We start from the raw sequence: 25,839 nt of genomic DNA on the forward strand, positions 1-25,839 counted from the left end.
ATTGTCCAAAATAAATAGCTGAAGAACTGGACAGGTTTTAAAAAGATTTTCTGGCAATGTCTAGCCTGTCCTTCCTATGCTTGAGGTTTACCAGTGGATTGCACCTTCTTGTAAATCATCTGTCTTTACTTTCATGAAGTCTTCTCTTGATTATAGACTTGGTGATGATAGGTCTACCTCCCAGCGAGGGTTTTTGGTTTGGTTAAATGTTGTGAAGGGACTCTTCTTCACCAATGACAGAATTCTGCAGTCATCCAGAACAGTTGTCTTCTGTGGTTTTCCAGACCTTCTGGTTCTCCTGAGTTCATCAGTGTGTTCCTTCTTTTTAAGAATGTACCAAATGGTTGATATGACCATTCCTCATGTTTCTGCTGTCTCTCAAAAGGGTTTGTTTTGTTTTCTCAGCCTAATGATGGTCTGTTTTTACTTTTACGGACATCTCTTTGGACCTCATATTGAGAGTTCATAGTGACAGCTTCCAAATGCAAATTCCACACTTGTAATCAATTCCAGACCTTTTACCTGCTTAATAGTTAATGAAATAATGAGGGAACTGCTCCCACCCTCGCTATAGAAACTGCTTGTCAGTCAAATGTCCATATACTTTTGAGCAACTGGAAATGGGTTTGGGGTCTATGCCGAAAAATAGGTCTGTCATTCCTAAATGGCTCACACAATATTTTTGATAAACTTGTTTTTAAATTAAAGCTGAAAGTCTACACTTCAATCAAATAATGATTTGTTTTATTTCAAAATCATACAGAGACAAAATTATAAAAATTGTGTCACTGTCCAAATACTTATGGACCTGACTGTATGTGAATGATTTACATGCTAAGTGGAAAATAATATGGAGAAATATAAAGATATCTGGCATTTTGGCAAAACAATTTTCTGACAGAAAGTGCAGAAAAGCACCCACCCTAAAATTGGGTCAGAAGGTATCATTAGCTACCAAGGACATTCGCCTTTGGGTGCAATCATGCAAATTAACCCCTAAATATATTGGTTTTTATGTTATTAGATGCGGAGTAGGCTCAGTATCTTACAGGTTAAACCCTTCCAGCACACTTTAAAGTCCATTCCACCTTTCATGTCTCATCATCACGACTGGTTCATTATAGTCCATATTATACTTCCTGCTGTCTTCCCTGAGGCTGATTTAGTAGACAGAACAGAGAAGTATTAGGTTCAATATACTGTTTATTCCAGGCTATGAGGATGATCTTGTCCATTGGAGGGGCTATGAACCAGAGGACTTTTCCTGGGTTTAGTGTGATGCCGTACATGCACTTTGCATGTTGGCTCATTTTCATAACATCAAGGATGAGCCTCTCCTGGATGAGCCTGTTGGTTTTCTGAGCATCATCTGTGTGGCAGATGAATTCCTGAACAAGCTCCTTCATGGAAAGCTTCACATTGGAGAACTGGGTGTTGTGCTTTTCCTCTGATGATTTGACCTGCTTTAGCCTCATAATCCCACTTGAAAATGCAGAATGAGAATCACGCCATGAAGAGATTGTTGATGGGGTACTTTTGGTTGTGACACCTAATACGAAGCTTCTCATCAGGTGTCAAAATCCAGGCTAACTACCAGCTTCCCCCACTTGTGGTACATAGTTTCCCATGTGGGAAACCTGAAAATGCAGAATGAGAATCACGCCATGAAGAGATTGTTGATGGGGTACTTTTGGTTGTGACACCTAATACGAAGCTTCTCATCAGGTGTCAAAATCCAGGCTAACTACCAGCTTCCCCCACTTGTGGTACATACTGTAGTTTCCCATGTGGGAAACCAGTAATGATTCATGTACAGGATCTTAGGCTGGATGACATCAGTTTCTTTATACTGCTGAATTAACTCAATGGACATGGGCACGAGGCCCATACTCTTGGTGTCAGTGAGCATGCTGATGAGTATCTGGCAGCACCCATTGCTCACCCAGATCACCATGTTGGCAGTGGCACCTGGAAGTTTTTTGATTACCTGTATGGAGTAGGAGAAGAGAAAATTTTTTTCTTGATGGACTCCATCTTCATTATAGACCTAAAGATGGAGGAGACCAGAGCCTTCTTCTCCTCTAGACATAACACCACATCTCTGGCGTAGATGGATAGTAACCATCGACATGGGCATCATCGATGGGGATGGTAATAGTATTGCAGGGGGTTGAAGGCCAGGTGCCACAAATTTACTGCAAGTTATCAAGTAATGGACTGAGCCATTCAGTACTTTATCATTGGCTTGAGCAGAAACCTGTGCAGTTAAGTAAACACGTTCCCCAACATGGGCTCTTTTACCTTGTGATGAGCCTTTTATTACTGGACAACCTGCCAAGCACAAAAAAACCCCACACACAAAAAAAGAAAAAGCACAAATAAAACATAACAGAAAAAGGCACCAATGTTCCAAATCAAAAAATCTTCTCCTGGTGGGAAATATCCAGCTATTCCAGGATGTCTTGCCACCACCTTGCTCCCTTCCTCTTATAATGATGGCACCCCAGGAATTAATTACCTATAAAGTACCCGCTCTCATCAGCCTGTGGCTATAAGTTTGATAAGTAAACTTGTAAACCCACAAGAGTAGTAGGGCATCCACAAGGAGAATGGGCAGTGGAATAAGGTGTCAGATGATGTAGATATCTGGATGTAGGGGTTCTGGGCCTCAGAGGATATCATCAGAGATGCAGGTTTTTGGTTATTGTAGGTTTTCTATTCATGTCCCTGGTGAAGAGGGCTTGGAAGGCCTATTCTTTTCCTGCTCTTTGGGCAGTGAGAGGCAAAGGCAAGGCAGAAAAGAGGAAAAAAGCATCAAATGACATTTTTTGCTATTTTTCAGGATGGTCTTCAATGCACTATGTTCATGGCCACAAACAGAACTCATGTAGGATGCAGTTCCTGTTTGGCTGTTGGTTGGAAGCACTGGAGTGACATTGTGCCTTGAGGACTGGAAAGCTGCCAGAGCTTTGCAGTGGGGTTAAAAACAGAAAAAGTGAGATTTTCACATGTTAGTGCAATAAGTGATGGTGGGAGTGTTTTGTGTCAACTATGTTAGTGTAGATTTGGCAGTTTGTTTGACTGGCTCTCATCTTTGTAGGCCACAGGCTGCTAAAGTGTCGAGGCAAGTGCGTGCATAGAAAATCTAAGCAGTGGAAAATTTGGTTGATTGCAACAGTTTATCAAACTCCTGCCCTTTCATGTGACAGTCAGGGCAACCAGTGAGGTATGCAAAGTGAGCAAGCCCTATACAATTATGGATCGTCACCTCATGAAACTAGAGGTCAAGCCATATATTACACAAAAATGTGCAGACAGGACAGTCACGTGTGCTACTAGCTACAAAGAAATGCAAAGTTTGTCAGATCCAACATTGTATTACTGTTTTGAGGAAATGAAAGGTGTAGCAGTCACATATCAGTGAAACACTAAAGATTAGTGGCATAATATAATGCAAATAGTTTCCCATTCATTGGCCTGCCTATGTCCACCTCCATGGCAGCATCCAGAAGCATGTTATCAGAAGACTCAAGGACAGACATTGCTGCAGACAGACAGGAATTATTGGTACTCTGAGAAAAGGAAGGGGAATCATTTGTTCCTTTGGGTTTGTGCATTAATCCTGAATCTTGCCTTGGAAATCTGCCATCAGATCCACAGCACACGACTGTGCCATTACACAAAACAAAAAAAAATAAGTTCACCATTCTCACTTACAAATAACCACTTGGCACTACTCAAATTTTTGGCTACTGGTACTTAGATTCATATGAGGCCTTAAAGGTCACGTCTCTGAACTTGCCAAATCCAATGTGCCACTTGCCTGGAGCTTGCTGTTTAACTTGCTGCTGCTAAGTGGTCATGAAAACAAAAAAAAAACAAATACAGTTTCAGACTGGAACCAACAATTTCTTCAGTTTGAAAATTTTCGAAAGAGCAGGAAAAGAAATCATAATATTTTGACTTCAAAAATACCTAACTTATCTTTTAAGTTCACATATTCTCTAGAACATACTCTCAACATAATCTTTCACATCACAGTTACCCTGCATCACTATAATTTACCTTTGTGAGTCACTCAAATTTTGTATTTGAAACTTTAAACAACTTTCTTCTCATTCTGAAACATCTATTTACTTTTAACACCAATTTTGGAATATGGTTGTTTCATGTGTTGCTATTTAAAAGAACCTACCATAAATTCAATATATACCACAGACATTATATTTTTTCCAGTCACAAACAGCTTTCACAGTACAGGGTGAGACTTCTTCTTTGTCTATAAGGCTATAAGTGTTTGGCAACCCTAATCAATAATTAAAATACCATGGTTATCATAGTTTAAATATGTCACTCGTGAGTGTCTATAAAAGCAACATTCTATAAGCATCTATGATAGTTTACTATTGTTAACAATGTTTAGCAAGGAAATAGACTAGCCACATCAGCTGAGGTTGCCAATAATGAGCCATAATGCCCCATATTGTCCATCAAGTGGTCTTACCACACTCAGATACACAGGGTTATTGTAAGGTCCAAAAAGACATCGGCTAGGCTAACCTAAGGTGTTAAAAGTAAGAGTTTTTCTTGGTTTCCTGTCTCTCTCTGTGACCTTTGTAAATAACATTTAGACTGGGTGGATTCTTGTGAGAACTGGCTATGGGTATTGACTATGCTTTTTCTTGATTGCTCCAACCTCAGTGTTTGCCTCCGTGGCTAGTTTAGCTACTGTTGTGTCTAAATTTCTCTTGCTGAGGATTATATTTTGGCTGATCTCCAGCAAACACTATCTGTTGAAATAGATCTTGGTGTTCACTGGTATTTGGTAATGATTGTATGCCTAGTACCTAGAGATTTCTGTCTTCTCTGACACTGGTATCTTGTAAAGCTTTCTCATAAGCCGTTTTGCTGGCCCCTCTCTTTATGTCTCTGTAGGTTTGTGGTTGGTTCATTAAGTGGTAGAGCATTACTAGGCATAAATACATTATGACATTAAAAAGCTAAAAATATTGAACAAGCCATTTAGCCCAGCAAGCCCGTCCATCTATTTATTTAGATTTTCCAAAATACCATTCAGTTGAGATTTAAAGTTCCCTAAAGAGCTACTCCCCACCACACTTAACATTTGTAATACTTTGCATTTACTTATATTAACTTTTATCTGCTAGAAATCTACCCAAGTCTATATGCTATGCAAATCCTTCTGTTACAATTTAAATAATTCAACATTATTTGCCCTTCCATCTAGTTTGGTATCATCTGCAACCAGATGATTATGTTATTGTCTATATCATTTATACATATTAAAAAAGGTAGTAAACACAGCTCTCATTCCTTAGGTACACCACATCACCCAATTCTAAAAAATTTCCCACTCACAATAACCCTTTGCTTCCTATGTTTCAGCGAATTTTGTTTCCACCTACACACCATGCCCTGAATTACCACATCTTTTAGTTTGATTGCAAATCTTTTATGTGGTACTGTATCAAAAGCCTTCTGAGAATCAAGATAAATAATATTATATGCACTTCTCTTATCATATGGTTTTGCTGCTTGCTCATAGAATTCCAAAGTATTAGTGAAATACAACCTTCCTCATATGATCCCACTTTGAATATTGGGTAATACTCCTATTCTGGACATGTGCTGCTCAATCATTTCCTTAGTAATTGCTTCCATTAATTTACCTGTGATTCACATTAAGCTTATTGGCCTATCTATACTTGGATCAGCCGATCACCCTTTTTATACAACAAAGTAGTTTTTGCTAGGCATTCGTCTTTAGGAGTTTCTCCAGTGTGCATAGATTTTTAAAATATATGTGCCAAGGGTTTTATAAATCGAACAATTCAAACATGATTAAAGTGCACATTGTAGATTTTAAGGGTATTTGTATACATTTCAGTCACACCATGTAGAAATTAGAACACTTATTATATACCTAGTGTTATTTTTGCGCCAAGCATACCTTTTGGAACCTCGGTCTCATCAGACCATAATACATTTTTCCACATGGTTGTGGGAGGCTGGGTATGCATTTTTGCAAAGTTTAGCCCGGTTTGGACGTTTTTCTTTGTGAGACATATCTTTTGACTTGCTACCCTACCCCACAACCCAGACATATGAAGAATACAACTGATTGTTATCACATGTAGAGAATAACCAGTACTTGCCAGGAAATTATGCAGCTCCTTTAAAGTTGCTGTAGTCCTCTTGGTGGCCTCCTGACCAGTTTTCTCCTTGTCTTCTCATCAATCTTGGAGGGACGTCCTGATCTTGGTCACTGTTGACCCATAGTTTTTTCCTCTTGTTGATGACTGTCTGTTTAATACTTTGGATACTTTTTTGTACCCCTGTCCTGTGTGATACCTTTCAGTGATAAGAGCCTATTCATGTTTTAAAAGCATTTTGTGGATCATGGCTTTTGGAGTATGTTGCAACCAAGAGGATATCAGAATAATCCCACAGGAAGAGTCAAATTTTATCTGAGCTCAATCATAACCACTTTAATTGATGTCAGGTGCACACTAATTGCTTATTTGAGAGAAGACGTATTGTGACTGATTGATTCTGAAATCAGCCACATCCTTCTTTTTGTATGTTTTTTCCTTTTCTAACTATACATTTTTTGATTTGTTTTCACCGTCTTTGTATAAGTTGCAACTTTGCAATTAAGGTGGAATAAGTTCTGACAGGTTTTATCTTGATTTAATTTTTATACTACACAAAAACTGCAATTTTGGCAGGGTTGTGTAGACTTTTTTTATCCACTGTACATGCTCAACCTGTAACACCCCCACCACCATGTTTAACAGATGAGGTGGTATGCTTTGGATCTTGAGCAGTTACTTTTTTGTCTCCACACTTTGCTCTTGCAATCACTCTGATACAGGTTAATCTTTGTCTTGTCTGTTCACAATACTTTTTTCCACAATTTTGCAGGCTGTTTGAAGTACTTTTTTGCAAACTAATCTAGCTATTATGTTTTGTCGCTACCTAGTGGTTTGCATCTTGCAGTGTGGCGTGTGTATTTCTTTCTGTTCTGACACATCCACATCTGCCTCCTAAAGACAGGCATTTGAGGCTTTTTCTTTACCATAGTGAGGATATTTTTGTCATTGGCAGTGGAGGTCTTCCTTGGCCTACCAGTCCCCTTGTGATTACTGAGCTCACTAGTGCGTTCTTTCTTCTTAATGATATTCCAGACAGTTGATTTAGGTAATTCTAAGGTTTTACCAATGCGTCTAATGGTTTTATTATTGTTTTTCTGCCTCATAATGGCTTCCTTGACTTTCACAATGCCAACTACAGATTCCAAAGGTAGTCAGTCTATAGGATGAAGCAAGCACACTCAAAAAAGGTTTGGGGTAGCCACCCATATAATTTCCTGGCTGCAAAAGGGTTTGAAAATAGCACTGATGTGCATGGATTGGAGTCCGTAGTTGAACTGAACTATGGTTGAAGAAGATGGAGGTTTTAACTTTCTAGAGAGGAAGTGGCATAGTGAACCCGGAAATGACGTGCTTCTGGGATCAGAACTGGAAATGGCATGTTTCTTGGTGCCAGGACCTGAAGTGACTTGCTTCTTGGCACCCGGACCGGAAGTGACTCGTTTCTGGGTGCCAGAACCGGAAGTGGCGTCTTCAGAGTTGGATCGAACAGGTTTTCCTGTTTTTTGTCTGCAGAAACAACAGAAGAAAGTTTAGCAAACCCCGCCACCCCTTGGCCTGGCATGGAATTACCCTCACTTGATCCATAGAGCTCGCTCCAATTCACACGTGTGTGATAGCCTTTTCTGTAATATTTCTCTCCAATTGTCTTTTGGCCTCTCTTATATCCTTTTTCACAATTGCTTTCCTCCTCTCATATGCCCTATTGTTTTGTTATTGTGTTAACTGTCTACATACTCAAAACCTTCTCTTAATTTTTTTACTTAGGCTTTGTTGCATCTGCTGAAAGTTTACCCTACTAAAATTAAATGTAACTGCCAAAACACAGTGAAATCTGTTATAGTATGGTCACTAGATCCTAATGTTGTAATCACCTTTACCCCTTCTGTCCTATCCTGATTTATTACATTATACTAAATCTAGACAGTGTTACCACTTTGTTGGTGTTTTAAGATACTGAGTTATAAAGCAGTTATTGATTATGTCTCAATGTTCCTGTTCTTGTGCTTCGTTATTTGCAAAGCTAGCTTATTTAATATTTGTGTAATTAAAGATTACACAATTCATCCATGTTTTCTGAGATTCAGTGTTGCCCATTAGCACTAAGTCTATGTCCATTCCAATCAGTTGAAATTCACCCAGTATTAAAACAGTGTCAGGTATATCAGGTGTAAGACACAAATCTGTAATATTTAAAATTCTATAATACTCGAATGCACCATGAGTCGCTCTGAGAGGAGACAATTCATCCATGTTTTCTGAGATTGAGTGTTGCCCATTATAATAGATAGCAGGCCAGTTCATAATACTTCCTGCCTTGCTTTAATTTTTGCTCCAGCTTCGCTCTCCCTGTGACTTCTCCCAACTTTTTGCAGCTTGTCCAAAAAGCAGTTCAAATGAGATAACACTCGGTTTGTAGTTTGTGATGACAGCAGAAGATCTTTTGCAAATTAAAATTCCATGTATATAGATTCTAGTGACAAGCAAGATGCTAGATCACATCAAATCTTAATATTAATCAAAACTATTAACTAGTAAAATAAGTTGAAAAATATTGAGAATGCAGAGCTTCTGTAGGAAGCAACTACCTGAACAAAGCAAACCATTATATATAAAGCATTAACACATTTTTGGAAGTATTTTAAGCAAATTAACCAGAGAGTTAACAGACATCAACTTAGCATTTAAAAAACTTGATCCAGCCAATTGAAAGAGGCCAGCTAACTTAATGTGTACCACAGTTAGTTAATGTAAGGTAGGCCTTCATAGGTCTTTGAACTACTTCCTCTTGCCACAAAAGGCTCCCATATCTTTACTTACTGAAAGTAGAGGACTTGTTTGACAAGATGGGATTTGGGCATTCTGATGCAATGTGACAGCCAGCATATCTGCTTCCTTAAGGTCATGGCTTCAAAGCTTCTTGTTCAAAAATTGTTACAGAAAATTTTCCAGAGATGCCCCTTTTTTGAATCTCTTGGGAGTTTTTAGGTGACAACAATAGGTACCTCAGACCTTGCTCCCATATGGAAGATAAGTGATGCAAACAACATAATAATCATTTAACTTGGTTTCTTTCTTGAGGTCAAGGTTCCTGAAGAACCAATGGCAGATTTTTCTAAAGGAGGTGCCAGCAAAAATCGTGCAGTATTGAATATCTTTGTTGGTGGTTTCCTTTTGGTGCAGACATGTGAAAAGTGCTTATTGGTATGATGTGCTTTGTTTTTAGTTTTTTTTTCATGTTCTCTTCCATAGTTACTTTTTAACTAATAGGTTCCCATATGGGTTTTTGAGTTAAAATGTTTCATCAGGTTTTTTTTTGTTTTGGATTTTATTTTAAAGGAGATACCATCTTGATTTCCATGGGTGCCACCATTTTGAGGCTTTTTTTATTGCTGATTACCATTGAGTCACTAGGTTCAGTTAGCAAGAGGTGCCCGCACATGACGTCAAGAGTATGATGGGACAAAGGTCCATATCAGATGATACAAAACAATTTAAAGAGAATGTATGTTTCAGGTTGCAGGGGTTTATTTAGGAACTGTCTTACTAACTTCAAGTTTAGGATTATGTATTTGGGAGTTGATGATTGTACTTTATTTTTTAATTTTTATTTTATTTTCAAAAAAGCAAAATATTATAATACTATTTAACCAAAAAAAATAATAATAACATAACATATTTATTTCAAAATCAATCAAGAGTAAGCAACAAAAAAATACAATTGCAAAGAGAAAAACAAAACAAAGTTCATCCTGTACCTAAGAGAAAGAGGAAAGGAAGAGAGACATGAAGAGAAAAACCTCCTCCAACTTTTTAAAATTTAACCCCTTTAATGGTAAGCACATCTTTAGAAGCACTCTGATGACGACACTGAATCGAGGAGAGTGTCTGTAGACATGCTCAATAAAAAGATTTTTCACTCCTCGGGGAATGGGTCTGTGGATGCAGTTTCTTCAGATCTGAGCTCTGCATGGTTCTGCCGTCCAGTGTGATTTTTTTTTTTAATTCGGTGGTCATAGTGGCAGTGGTATGGACTTTCTTTACTTGGGTGAAAGTTTTATGGTAGTTTCGAGACCAAAGAAACCCTTTTTCTTCTTCTTTTGGCTGCTCCCGTTAGGGGTCACCACAGAGGATCATCTTCTTCCATATCTTTCTGTCCTCTGCATCTTGTTCTGTTACACCCATCACCTGCATGTCCTCTCTCACCACATCCATAAACCTTCTCTTAGGCCTTCCTCTTTTTCTCTTGCCTGGCAGCTCTATCCTTAGCAGCCTTCTCCCAATATACTCAGCATCTGTCCTCTGCACATATCTAAACAAACGCAATCTCACCTCTCTGACTTTGTCTCCCAACCGTCCAACATGAGCTGACCTACTAATGTACTCATTTCTAATCCTATCCATCCTCGTCACACCCAGTGCAAATCTTAGCATCTTTAACTCTGCTACCTCCAGCTCTTTCTCCTGCTTTCTGGTCAGTGCCACCGTCTCTAACCCATATAACAAAGCTGGTCTCACTATCGTCCTGTAGACCTTCCCTTTCACTTTTGCTGATATCCGTCTGTCACAAATCACTCCTGACACTCTTCTCCACCCATTCCACCCTGCCTGCACTCTCTTTTTCACCTCTCTTCCACACTCCCCATTATTCTGTACTGTTGATCCAAAGTGTTTAAACTCATCCACCTTCGCCAACTCTACTCCTTGCATCCTCACCATTCCACTGACCTCCATCTCATTTACACACATGTATTCTGTCTTGTTCCTACTGACCTTCATTCCTTTCCTCTGTAGAACATATCTCCACCTCTCCAGGGTCTCCTCAGCCTGCTCCCTAATATCGCTACAGATCATAAAATCATCAGCAAACATCATAGTCCACAGGGACTCCTGTCTAATCTCGTCTGTTAACCTGTCCATCACCATTGCAAATAAGAAAGGGCTCAGAGCCGATCCCTGATGTAATCCCACCTCCACCTTGAATGCATCTGTCACTCCTACCGCAGACCTCACCACGGTCACACTTCTCTCGTACATATCCTGTACAACTCTTGCATACTTCTCTGCCACTCCAGAATTCCTCATACAATACCACAACTCCTCTCGAGGCACCCTGTCATATGCTTTCTCCAGGTCCACAAAGACACAATGCAACTCCTTCTGGCCTTCTCTATACTTCTCCATCAACACCCTCAGAGCAAACATCGGATCTGTGGTGCTCCTCTTGGCATGAAACCATACTGCTGCTCACTAATCATCACCTCACTTCTTAACCTAGCTTCCACTACTCTTTCCATAACTTCATGTTGTGGCTCATCAGTTTTATCCCCCTGTAGTTACTACAGTCGTGCACATCCCCCTTAATCTTAAATATCGGCACCAGTACACTTCTTCTCCACTCCTCAGGCATCCTCTCACTTTCCAAGATTCCATTAAAGAATCTGGTTAAAAACTCCACTACTGTTTCTTCTAAACACCTCCATGCTTCCACAGGTATGTCATCTAGACCAATGGCTTTTCCATTCTTCATCCTTTTCATAGCTGTCCTTACTTCCTCCTTGCTAATCCATTGCACTTCCTGATTCACTATCTCCACATCATCAAACCTCTTCTCTCTCTCATACTCTTCATTCTTCAGCCTCTCAAAGTACTCTTTCCATCTGCTCAACACATTACGTTTCCATCTTTACCCTTTATTACCCTAACCTGCTGCACATCTTTCCCAGCTCGGCCCCTCTGTCTAGCCAATCGGTACAGGTCCTTTTCTCCCTCCTTAGTGTCCAACCTCTCATACAACTCATCATACGCTTTTTCTTTAGCCTTCACCACCTCTCTCTTCACCTTGCGCTTTATCTCCTTGTACTCTTGTCTACTTTCTGCATCTCTAGTGAATGTGCGTGAATGTGAGTGAGAGAATAGAACTGAATAAAAAAATAAAACGCTCACTTTTACAAGTACCATAAATTTACACGGGCTGTTACAGACTCAAATCAAATATATGTTTTTATTGTATAATGGTAACAATAACAGCAGCTTGCTACTCAAAAGGGTAATTCTGGGAAGTGGCTGGACTTGAACCCACAATCTTCTGATTATGAAACAGCAGTTCTTACCACTTCACCACCCAAGTGGTCATATCAGCCTAGTACCCCAACCTGATTTTTTTTTTCTTCAGTTATATTCTTGAATAAAAGCACACTTGTTTTGTTATATGTGTACCTTTTGTGAAAGTGTTTATCTGATGTTTAGACTTCAGTCTTCACACATTATAAACTTCATGTCAGAATTTTCCCATTAGTAGTAATCATTGTTCCGCTGCCGAAAAAATCCATCACGAACAGTCTGAATGATTTCCGCCCAGTGGCACTCACATCTGTCATCATGAAGTGCTTTGAGAAACTGGTGCGGAGTCATATCATCGTCTGCCTGCCAGCAGACCTGGACCCATTTCTATTTGCTTACAAAGCAAAGTGATCCATGGAGGATGCTGTGGCCACAGCCCTTCATGCTGCCCTGACCCACCTGGAGCAGCAGGGGAGTTATGCCAGACTGCTCTTTGTAGACTTCAGCTCGGCGTTTAACACCATCCTCCCACAACGACTGGTGTCCAAACTGGCAAATCTGGGACTTCCATCACTCACCTACAGTTGAATACTGGACTTCCGGTCTGGTCGCTCCCAGAGGGTCAGGCTGGGTCGCCACACATCCACTGCTCTCAGTCTCAACACTGGGACGCTGCAGGGTTGTGTGCTCAGCTCGCTCCTCTACACCCTCTACACATATGACTGTGTCCCCACTCACCATAGCATCAAGATTATAAAGTTCGCGGATGACACAACGGTGGTCGGACTCATCTCGGGCAAGGAGGGTGAGCTGGCATACAGGGACGAGGTGGAGCGGCTGTCAGAGTGGTGCAAAGTCAATAACCTGCTCCTCAACACCACAAAAATGAAGGAGCTTGTTATTGACTTTAGAAAAAACAAAACTGACATCCAGCCACTCATCATTGGTGGGGCCTGTGTGAACAGGGTTCCGGTGTTCAGGTTTCTGGGCATTGAGCTGGAGGGTGACATGACCTGGAGCGCCAATACCAAGGACCTGCTGAAGAAGGCGCAGCAGAGACTGTATTTTCTGAGAATCCTCAGAAAGAACCATCTCCCCAAAAATCTGCTCCTTGCCTTTTATCACTGTTCCATCGAGAGTGTGCTCACGTACAGACTGTGTGTGTGGTGCTCACAAAGGAAAGCGCTCCACAGGTTCGTCAGCACAGCGGAGAGAACAATTGGTTGTACCCTCCCCACTCTGGAACAAATCTACACCTCCCGATGCTGCAAAAAAGCAATAGACATTTCACAGGATTCATCTCATCCCAGTCATTACCTCTTCCAGCTTTTGCCATCGGGCTAGAGATACAGAGCAATGAAAACCAGGACAAACCGCCTTAAAAACAGCTTTTATCCAAAAGCAATCATGGCCCTGAACTCAGAATAAAACTGCTCCATATTATTCTCCTAATGTGCAATATAAACCTTAAGTCAACAAGTGCAATTTGTATATTTTGTAAAGTACTTTTATTACTATTTGGTTTGTTATCATTTTCTCTCTTCTTGTCTTTTTAACTCTTATGCCTCACACTGAGTCGACTGCACCTTCAATTTCATTGTTCTTTTGTAAAAGTGACAATGACCATAAATATCTATCTATCTATCTATCTATCTATCTATCTATCTATCTATCTATCTATCTATCTATCTATCTATCTATCTATCTATCTATCTATCTATCTATAACATGAAATAAGTCTCTGTTTTAGGTGTGTGTTCAACATTTGTTGCATTTCTCACATTTCCTGTCATCCTACATTTACATAGTGCCATGTATGTGTTCTAAATAACGCTATATTATTTACCCTGTACAACTCCTGGCACCTCACACCCAGATAAACAAGACTTAAGCTGGGAGAACTTTTTGATCTAGTTCAGCTGCAGCGGCGGGTATGGGATGGGATAGCAGGCTGCTTGCTGTTTGTGCTGATCAACACATTTACAAAACAAAAGACGCTAATGGAGATGTGCAAAGGAATTTAAGGTGGCCCAGGATTATGAGTTTTTTTGTAGGCTTCAGGGATTCTGGTGTTAAACAAGATGTCTACTTGCTTTTTGACTGCACTTTGATTAGATTTTACCTCCTGGCCCCTTTAAAAAATTACCCTGTGACCTGGCCAAACATATCGTAATAGAGGATCTTGATTTTTCCAATGATGAAGGAAGGACTTTTGAAGGCCTCAGCATAGGGTTCCAGAGTGGTCAGGTGTTCTGAGTGGGCAAAATGGCACAGTTATCAATGGTTATTGTCCTAATCACACTTTCTTAGCTTTTTTTTAGCCTTAAGGTAGTATAGGTTGGAGAGGTTCCATCAAACTCAGTCATCAGAAGCAGAATAATGTGGAGGCACAGTAAATGATGAATATGCACAACAGAGTAATGTCTGTGATATCCCATGAGAGGGAGAAAGTGGCCCCCAACCTACACGCTGCACATCTGATGGATGATGAGCCAAACAGAATCAGAGTTGAGAAGAGACACAGACCAAAAACTGAAGGATAAAAGGTGCAAGTATATTTACAAGAGTGATGTACAACAAAAACACAGCAGAGTCAGGCAGACATTGTTTCACAGTCCTTCAATGCTGAAATTCCATCAAAACCAAATAGAAACAAAAACGAAAAAAAAATGTATTTACAGTAAGTGCAATTCACTCCTACAGTCCTTTATGCAAAAACTACACACACACACACAAAGTCAGTCTTCCTTCTTTGAATCTGGCTCAGGAAGCTCTTGAAAAGGGAAAAATAGGACAAAATATTTACAAAAAAAGCAAGTGTGTGTATATACCAAAAGAAAAACAATTACACCAATTCCAGAAGAAAACAATCTCCCAAAACCAAAATATGTATATATACTTCCACCAAATCTATCACTCGGAGATATACTGTATATATATTTGAAATAAATATTTTCAAAGCTATCAAGAAAAACAACTGCTCCCTCTATAGCACAGCAGTGCTTACCCTTACCTCGCCTTTAGGTCCACTGACTAGTACAATGCAATACAATACAATGCAATTTATTTTTTATTTAGCCCAAAATCACACAAGAAGTGACACAACGGGCTTGATGTGCAAAGAATGAACAAACTAGTTCTTTTGTACTTGTATTGGTCTCTAAATGAATATATTGGTTCACTGAAATTAATGAACAAATCCTTTCTAAGAATGCACAGTGTGGGATATGGCCGGCCGTTCATCTCGGCCAATACCCCCAGGCCACCAGATGGAGCCCTCCCTGCAGCATGGAGGTGCCCTGAATGCCAGCAGGGAATTATGGACATTGGAGTTTTCCTTCACAGCCCTGCTGGATACCATGGGGGACGCCAGAGGATGCTGCAGGGAGGCATAAGGATTTTTATGAGCACTATAACTTGGAAGTACGTCCTAGTCACAGCAACAGAAGAAATGACATACTTCCGGGATGAAGAAGAGGAGTTTTCACTTGACCCGGAAGTGCTGGGAAGTCACATGGACTGAGGGATCAGAAGCACTTCCAGGTCAAGGACTATAAAGGACTCTGGGAAATCCCAGACGGATGAAGAAGGGTGGCAACGCGTCTGGGAGTGGATGATTGGTTATTGATTATTAGTATTGTGTATTGGTTTATGAGTATTGTGGAGTGGAGGGTGCTTGGTGCACATTATTATTATAATAAAGTCAAGAATTGGACTTTTAACTGGTGTCTGGCATCTGATCTGAGGGTTCAAGGGAGCGATAGCGCCCCCTATCTGTCACAACAGTGTGTGTTACATTTTATATTATATTCCATGACAGTCCAGAGCTATCATCTTAATTTCTTTTAAATGGCTGCTGTCTTCTGGAAATAGCAGATCAGCAAACTGTTTCAGCAAAACAGTTACGATGACAACTAGCCAATAACTGACTTGGTAGATGACACCAAGCACCTCCCATTGATCAATTTACTCTGACTAAGTGACTATGACCGTCTCAGTACACTGACTGATTGAATGAGCCAGTATGCCCCCTACTGATCTGGAGAAGTTCATTCATGAACTGCATACAAGAAACTCGCAGTAGAGTTCACTGAACTAGTTCACCTAAAGAACTACTTCTATATGAACTAAGTATTATTTATTGTTGAAATATTATTTATTGTCAAAATTCAGTAACGACTATTATGTGTGAATATAATGATTCAACAGTCGTTTGTAGTGCTTCTTCCAGTATTAAAAGATGATATTCATCTTTCAGGAGGATTCCTACTTTTGGCTTAAGATTGTACCATTGTTCTGTGTAGTTTGTTCATCATCTGGAAGAAACTGCGTTTTAGGGCAATTTCTTCAACTTTTTCCTCCAACCATTAGTTTTACATATTATGAATTTCAGAGCTGGTGTTTTTCATACTTCTGTTGGAATTTGATGTTGTTTTGCCCACATTCTGAATGTTTTCCTTCTTGTAGTTTAGGAGATCCCAAATTTACATAGTATTCTCACTAAACCTGTCCTGGTTTTGGCATTTCTAGTGGATGACAGTTAGTAGAATTTTTTCCCTATTGTTCAATATTAATTTCATTAAAGATTTGGCTTATGAGTTTGAACTCCATTAAATCCTGAAGAAATCTGAAAGTGAGTTTCATCTTACCTATGTATAGAGTGCCTTGTTGCTTGCAGGCAAGTAGAAAATTCATACTTACACATGTTAGTCAATAGTCTGTTGAGGAAGAACAGCCCATAAGACATAAATTTAATTCAGATCATTGGTATGTATGATTACATATTCCAGGAGATTCAAGTGTTTGAATCAGTGATGAATATGTATTTTCTTCTGCTTACCCTTCTGGCAAAAAGACTTGTTCATAAGGAGAGCATGTTCTGCACATTTGGTCAAAATGAGGATGCTGCTGGACTAGCCTTGCCCACAACCTGCTTGGCAATGGTATCCCATTACATATTGGGGATGTATCCTTCCTCCAGATAATCAGCTTTTCTTCTATGAGAATAGCAATCAGTGTAATATCCAGATATGGATATAATTATTCCTTGATGTTCTTATTGGCAGTTTCAGCTGGCTCAGTGGAGCTGATGGTTAAAGTCGACGGATTGTTCTTCAAATGGAGATGAAGGGTTATGAGGTGCTTATTGATGCCAATAGGAAAGTATGTAGAACAGCTGACTATCTTATTTGAAATAGTAAATCCAACTCCATGTAGAACAAGCTCCATTTGTTTTTGTAATTTTGACCCAAGAAAAGTAACCATGCTGGATGGGTTTTTTTGGTTAGGAACGAGAAGCGACAATCTATGCTTAGGGACCATTTATAGCTCTAAGCTCTCACTAAGGACTTCTCAGTTACAGAATCACACTCTTGCCTTATTCTAAGTGGCAGATGTCCTTCTAGTTACTGATGTCTACTTATACATTTTTTTTAGAGTTCTTCGGGATCAAGGTTTCCTCCTTTCCACAAGCCTAGTGCCACAGGATTTAAAACATGGGTGTGAAACCTGCCGATCTCAACCGGGCCCTATGCTTTAAGATTGTTAACTTAGTAAAGTCAAGGCAAACAATGTACACACTATCTTGACATATCTGTGACCTTGAAACAGACTGAGAAGCCATTATGACTCCCAGTCTTTCATTGGGACCATGTTCTGATCTGCAAATTACAATTTGGATGTTGTACTACTGTTTGTCTGGAGCCTATTCCTAAATCTGTTCACTGTGGGTGATTCTGCAAAATGTACTAGACTTTAGGCCACATAGCTTTTGGGTTGATCATATTTCATAAGCCTTACCACTTTACCAAGATTGTGATCTGAGGGAAGAAAATGACTAAATATACAATAAATTAGTTCACAATAGTCAGACATTTTCCATATTTGCAATGTCAAATATATTGAACCAGATTATGTAAGCAACAGTAAAAATAAGTATTTTTATTCATTGTACTGTATGCATTATTTTCACTGAGGGAAATTACTGATAACTGGTAGAAATCAACTTCTTAATTTAAAAAAAAACATATCTTCTAACAAGACAAGTCTGATAAAAACTTTTGGTCAGTAATCCGGCAGGAGAAAACCTGTTCATTGCATCATTTATTACTCTTCAGCTTATGCTTGAACAGGGGTCATTCTTCTACAGCATGATTATAATTGTCAGAAAAACAAAAGATAGAAGTTGTAAAGAAATAAATGCGAGAGAAACAGATTAAGCATTGGGGAGCCTTCCCCATATACTGTCATTGCTCAATAAACAAATCAGTATGCACTGATATCACGGTCAAGTTCATGAAAACAGTTGACAACCAAACAAGGACAAACAAAGCAATTTATGTAATCTGGATAGGAAGAAGGAATGGGGTGACAATAACAGAAGGTGATGGAGGTGATGTCATCAGATGGCGACCGGAAGTGAAGTCATCAGGGATGGACGGATGAAAACACTTAAGTTCTTCATGTATTAGGATGGTGTTTTCATGCGTAGAATTCAAGGTACATGATGGTTTTGTTCTTCCTATTTTCTGATGAGGAAAAGAGAAAAGCATTAATATGCTGTCTTAAACTCCGCTCTGGTGTGTTTTCGCACTCTGTCTGGCCCTTTGGCTGCCCCCTAATCATGCATGTGTGACACAACTCCCCCCAAATGACAAGGTTCATTTTAAAAACAATGAAATTACATACAGTGTCAATCAATGTACTCTAATTGATTCATTGGTTTATATCCAAATGATCTACTGTATATAAAATAAAAGTCTGTTCTCAATCTTCTTATACCCTTTGGGTTGAGCCACAACCCTTGAAATTGCTGTGTATGTAACAGATGTCCATTCTGGTTGTTTACAAAACATCTGATATTTTATTAGTCATCTCTTATTCATCTTTCAGGACATTTTGTGTATTATATCTTTGACTTTGTTGTTCACTTGACTTTTATCGGGTTTCCTTCCTGAACAGGTTTCTGACATTTATATTAATCCTTTATGCTATTTCTTTAAGATGAATGCTATATTTTAATATGGAAAGCATATTAAACACTTTATCCTAATGGCTATGTGACCCCTAAGTCTAATTTTTCTTACACATAACAATTACTTAATTTTTTTCTTTACATTTTTAGGATGGAATTCCTACAGTTTCAGACGAAGAAAGTCCACTCCATCAAGCTCTTATTAAATACCTGGATGCTTTGTTTTTGGATTCAAACAACTGGAAATATAACTTTCATGTTGGTAGACTGTCTTTTCTACAGGGAAAATGTAAAGAAGCTGTACAGTATCTTCAGAAATCTGTTTATCTCAATCCTGCAAGTCCTTCAGCCAGGTGAGAATCAATGATATCCTCAGTATTTTTTAATTCTAGTATTCTAGTTATATTATATATGTGTCATAAGAAACACTGAAAAATGTACACTACCAGCCAAACATTTTAAAATACCTCCATTTTCCCCGTTTTTCTTCAAATTTAATCAGTTGAAATGCAATTGTGAGACTTGCCCGGACACCATCAGACCGACACTGCATCTTTATGCAAAACACCTTTTATTTTCGTCCACACAACACAAATATAATCTCAGTCCCGCACAACTCACAGTGCTCTAGCCCCAGTCTCCCTTCTCCTGGGCCTTTTCTCGCCTTGTCCCTGGGCCACCTCTATTCTCTCTCCAGGAGCTTCGTCCTGCTCCTGCTCCCGACTCCAGCTCATTGCTAGGAGGGAGGCGGCCCCATTTATAGTCACCCGGATGTGCTCCAGGTGGTTCCCGGCAATCTTCCTTTGACACGCCCCTGTGTGGCGGAAGTGCCGGCTGTCTTTCCGGAAGCACTCCGGGTGTCTCTTTTTTCTTCTTCCCCCCAGCCCTTCCTAGTGTGGCGGAAGTGCTGAGGTCCCAAGTCCTCCAGGCATGAGGACGCTCCCTGGCGGTCCGGAGGAGGCATGAGCCCTCCTCCTGTCCTTCTGGGCGTCCCGGCTGGGTACCACCCCCAACCGCGTGCCACAGTGCTCCCTTACCAGTGAAGACTTGTCGGGCGGAGCGGCCCATCCCGCGAGGGCAGGTTCCCCACGAAGTGGGTCCACCGGCTCGTCCAGGGCCCGGTCCTGTAACATAAAAGAAAAGGGGGGCAGAGACGCTGCCTGGACGCAATCCCCTGGCGTCCCTCTGTGCTGTGCACTGGCTGCGCTCCCACTGTCGACCGGCACCCCGCAACTTGCCTTTGTTGTGCCCTCTCCGCGGGTTCCATGCACCTCTGGCTGGGACCCTTCGCCCATTAGAGGTCCCCACTGGCTTTGGGACTTCCCTCTGCACCCTCAGAGGCCTGCCCGTCTCCGTACGTGAGCTCACGGGCTCACGTCTCATTCTGTGAGATGACCCGGATTTATTCCTCGGGCCCTCCCCTTTTCTCTGGGGTGCCCTGACAGCTGGAGTCTCCCTATGGGAAAGGCAGAGACCCCTTGCTGTCTGCACCCGAGTGGACCAACACGCAGCTGATGCTGGCGCCGGCGGTGGTGTACTAGGACCCACGGCACTCATCAGCCGGCGTCCAGGCACCACCCCTCCCAGGCAATCAGCCCTTCTTTTCGTTTCATTTGTTGGAATCGCGGCTACTTGTCCACCGGAACTGCACAACACCGGGGACCATTCGCCCGCTTTTCCGATTTTATTTACGACGCAAGTCCCACTTACCTGCGTCGCCACGAACCTCCGGCCAGAGAATCCGGCGCCGCGTTCTTCCGCCCCCTGACGTGACGCGATCGCCGTCCTCTTGAGCTCGACTAAATAGTCTCGAAGGCCGTGTATCACCTGTAAAACAGACTCGACGGACCGAGGGGAATCCTCCGGCTCACGCCGAGTCACAGGCACAAAGGGAATGTTAGCCGGCGAAGGACTTACCAGTTCATCGGTCCTGATCGCCGGCTGTGCTCCCTGGAGCTCTCTTCCGGGTTCTCTCCGGCCCTCCCCTTGCTTGAGATGGACGTTCCTTCGTCCCGCCTCCATCCAATCCCTGGCGGGTACGTAAGACACGCCGTCCACTCTCTCGCCTGCCACGGGGATGGACTTCCAGTCCGCCGTCATCTCCCCTTTCCTCCCGAGGGTCTGACAAGACCCGCTACCGCTCCTCTGTCGCGGCCTCTGGATACGCTGCGGATCCTCCATTACGTCCAGCGTCGCTGCTCCATTCCCGTAGTGCAGGTTGATACAGCCTGACTGGCGACGCGAATCCAGGAAGCCCCCAGCTGAAAGGCAAACACTGGCCATTGCCCCACCGACCCTCGCGAGTCGACTGGCGTCAGCCCTGGGACTTACCTCCCGGATCCCGTCTGTTGAACTACTGCGAAGGTTGCCAGTCATATCCGTGGCTGTGCCGACCCCGATTCTCACTGGAACAGCGACCGCTGGTAAGTGCACAGCGCTCGGGTCTCTTTTGTCTCCTCCAATCCCCCTCGGGTGGGAGACGATGCGGTGGCGAATCTCTCGCGGCCTCTGGGTGATCTGCGAGCCGTCCGCAGTGCGTGTGCGGGCCGCATCCATGCGGCATGTGTGTGTGGAGGTGCCAGACAGCTCACATACAATTTGTTAATATAGAAGTCCTCCGCCTTGGAACAGGCAGCAACTCCTACCCGGCTCGCCAATGTGAGACTTGCCCGGACACCATCAGACCGACACTGCATCTTTATGCAAAACACCTTTTATTTTCGTCCACACAACACAAATATAATCTCAGTCCCGCACAACTCACAGTGCTCTAGCCCCAGTCTCCCTTCTCCTGGGCCTTTTCTCGCCTTGTCCCTGGGCCACCTCTATTCTCTCTCCAGGAGCTTCGTCCTGGTCCTGGTCCTGCTCCTGCTCCTGCTCCTGCTCCTGCTCCTGCTCCTGCTCCTGCTCCTGCTCCTGCTCCTGCTCCCAACTCCAGCTCATTGCTAGGAGGGAGGCGGCCCCATTTATAGTCACCCAGATGTGCTCCAGGTGGTTCCCGGCAATCTTCCTTTGACACGCCCCTGTGTGGCGGAAGTGCCGGCTGTCTTTCCGGAAGCACTCCGGGTGTCTCTTTTTTCTTCTTCCCCCCAGCCCTTCCTAGTGTGGCGGAAGTGCTGAGGTCCCAAGTCCTCCAGGCATGAGGACGCTCCCTGGCGGTCCGGAGGAGGCATGAGCCCTCCTCCTGTCCTTCTGGGCGTCCCGGCTGGGTACCACCCCCAGCCGCGTGCCACACAATGAATGACCTAACATGGTGAAAAGATAAGCCATAAACTGCCAGAGGTATAAATTTCAAGTTTAATAAAAGGTTAGTAAAAACTGAAAAAATGGAAATTTCAGAATATTACAAATAGACAGGTTACAAAAAATGTCAAACTGCACTGCAAATGATCACTTGCAAAGGGCTTCAATGCAGAAATTGTATGGTTCTTTTTTTCATTCCTACTATTACATTAATTGTAGAAGAAACACTGTGTACAAGAAATAATAGTTCCTCAAGAAGAACAACCTGCTTCTCAACTCTACAAAAAATTGTTTCACACATAACGACTTTATATTCATTTAAATAGCTTAATTTGGTAGGCATACACATTGCAAATGTAGAATAGCTGTATATCTTACCCTAAAAACACATCCCTGAATTCAGATCCTCCAATTTCCCAATTTGACAGTTATAATAATTTGTACCTTTTAATTATAAAGCATAGCTAAGGAATAATTTTAACAATTTCTAAACAAATGATGATACTTTCCTTGTGTGGTATTTTGTATTATAAAATGTAAAGTGAAAGACTGCATTACACTTTTTTTTGATAAGTTTATTTACCTGTTCAATCATCTGCAAACTGATTGTACTTCTTTTTTTAATAGACTTTATACAGGTTTGTCACTGCTGTCATCTGAAGAAGAAACTGCACAACAAGCTCAGGAAGCCATAAAATATATACAGCAAGGATTGGATCACTTGTTGAATAAACTGTTTACTGAAGCATGTGGTAGACAGAAAAGGTAAGAACTTTTAACATTTGTAACATTATGTAATATATATTTATAAGATTATGCCATAAATGTACGTGACACTTTCTTTTGCATTCTCATTGTAAACCCATTCATGCAGTCAATAGTAGCTATTTGTATTTATCATGTTTTTTTGTTTTTCATGTACAGTGATACCTTGAGATACGAGTGCCCCAATGTACGAGTTTTTTGAGATACGAGCCGTCACTAGGTCGATTTTTTGTCTTGAGTTACGAGCCAAAATTCGAAATACGAGCCATCAAAGAGCTTGCCCCCACACATTCCGAGGAACTGACGACAGAGGAGTTGACGGAACTACATACGCAGCAACATACAGAGGTTCTGCAGGAGATTGGTATCGCGGAGGAGGTTATCTCTTAAAGTGAGATAAAGGAAGTGTTTGCAATGTGGGAAAAAGTTTCGAACTTTAAAGAAAAGAAACACTCTGAAAAAATTACAACTGATCATACAGTGGCGCTATTTAATGACACTTGCCTAACGCCTGACTTTATTGAAATGAAACTGAACATGCAGCCGCGCTATTTAATGACACTTGCCTAACGCCTGACTTTACTGAAAAGAAACTGAACTTGCAGCTGCGCTATTTAATGTCACTTGCCTAATGCTTGACTTTATTGAAAAGAAACTGAACGTGCAGCCGCGCTATTTAATGTCACTTGCCTAATGCTTGACTTTATTGAAAAGAAACTGAACATGCAGCCGCGCTATTTAATGACACTTGCCTAACACCTGACTTTATTGAAATGAAACTGTCCTTGCAGCGGCGCTATTTAATGTCACTTGCCTAACGCCTGACTTTATTGAAAAGAAACTGAACGTGCAGCCACGCTATTTAATGACACTTGCCTAACGCCTGACTTTACTGAAAAGAAACTGAACGTGCAGCCGCGCTATTTAATGTCACTTGCCTAATGCCTGACTTTACTGAAAAGAAACTGAACGTGCAGCCGTGCTATTTAATGACACTTGCCTAATGCCTGACTTTACTGAAAAGAAACTGAACGTGCAGCCTCGCTATTTAATGACACTTGCCTAATGCCTGACTTTACTGAAAAGAAACTGAACGTGCAGCCACGCTATTTAATGACACTTGCCTAATGCCTGACTTTACTGAAAAGAAACTGAACATGCAGCCTTGCTATTTAATGACACTTGCCTAACTCATTTCAGAAACATTCTAAAGGGGAAGACTAAACAAAGCTCCTTGGGCAGGTTTCTATTGAAACACCCTGCGAATGAAAGTGATGAAAGCATGGCAAAAAAGAAAAAAACTAGTGAAGAAGAAAATTAAGTTAAGCAAAAGTGAAGTGAAAAAAAAAACATTACAATACGCTAATCGGCTTTGCCAACGTCTGTTTATTTCTTTAGATTTTTTTTTATGTATTAGGTTTTATTTTGTTTGTATACAATATTTGTTCATTATAAATACAATTTTCTTATGTTGAAAACATTTAACAAAAAATTGGGGTGGATTTTTGGGGGCTGGCACGAATTAATCTCATTTCAATTAATTTCAATGGGGAAAATTAATTTGAGATACAAGCATTTTGACTTACGAGCTCGGTCATGGAACGAATTAAACTCATATCTCAAGGTATCACTGTATTTTTTTCTGTGTTACCTGCATTCAGACTTTCTTAGCTAAACCTTCAAAATTGTGCATTTATTTCCAGCTTCTTAAACTTAATAATAATAAAATGCTTCACCAAAATGTTGTTCCTCATTATAGGCACCAGATGTTGATAGTAATAATAATAATGCATTTTATATATATAGTGTCTTTCCCTTGCTCATAAAGCTACACATTTTCAAAAGGTTCCAAAGGAATAATAGCACAGAAAAAGCTCAGATTTGTAACATTATATACAAACTAATATCAAACATTAAAAACCAAAAAATAAATTAATTTGTGAAACACAAAATTCTGATTTAGATTATGAAACAACAAGCATGAATAAAAATAGAAAAACACAAAATGCTGGAAGAGAGCTATGAGGAAATAACCTAGTTTGTTTAGTAATATCATCATAGATATGTTTATGTTGTCCAGAAATGATTCCTGCTTTATGCCTGATGCTTGCTTAGGTCTAAGCTTCCCAGTGACCCTGCTCTGGATACACAGGTTTAGAAAATGGATGGATGTTTAAAGGGCATTATAAAGATTTAAATTTGAATTGACCATCCTAGTTTTCACTGTTTTGGAAAAAGACAGATAGATTCCTGTCTTGAAATGCAATTGAGTCTTACTCGGTCCAATATGGGTACCAATGTCAAATCAACTGGCACACTTGGCACAGGACTGATTCACATATAACAGATCTAGTGCATATTGTGAGGGACAGCCGGTATCCTTACCTTGATATCCATGACATGGAGGACCGGGGGAGACAATTACCTCCATCTGAATCGCTAGATAGCAGCCCCCCTGGCTTGCAGGCTTCCTCCGGATTCCCCCTTTATGAAAGGGTTTCCCACAAATAAACCCCTTTTGTGTTTTATACTTGTGTCCGAGCCTATCTGTGTTGGGTGCTTGGAGTGCTGGAGCATCCCCTACCGTCCACAGTATTTAAAACCAGTAGAACTCATGTGTAA

At 41.0% G+C, this 25,839-nt stretch overlaps 1 protein-coding gene across 1 annotated transcript in view; it reads left to right on the forward strand.

Annotated features, from left to right (window-relative positions):
- Positions 1 to 23,221, forward strand: part of LOC127525920 (uncharacterized) — a 365,431-nt gene extending 342,210 nt beyond the window's left edge. The window contains exons 11-12 of the mRNA XM_051919237.1: positions 19,360 to 19,562; positions 23,080 to 23,221. Of these exons, the coding sequence (XP_051775197.1) occupies positions 19,360 to 19,562; positions 23,080 to 23,221 (345 nt within the window). The remainder of the gene's footprint in view (positions 1 to 19,359; positions 19,563 to 23,079) is intronic.
- Positions 23,222 to 25,839: the final 2,618 nt, after the last annotated feature.

This window comes from Erpetoichthys calabaricus, chromosome 15 (assembly GCF_900747795.2).
Source record: "Erpetoichthys calabaricus chromosome 15, fErpCal1.3, whole genome shotgun sequence".
NCBI classification, from domain to species: domain Eukaryota; kingdom Metazoa; phylum Chordata; class Cladistia; order Polypteriformes; family Polypteridae; genus Erpetoichthys; species Erpetoichthys calabaricus.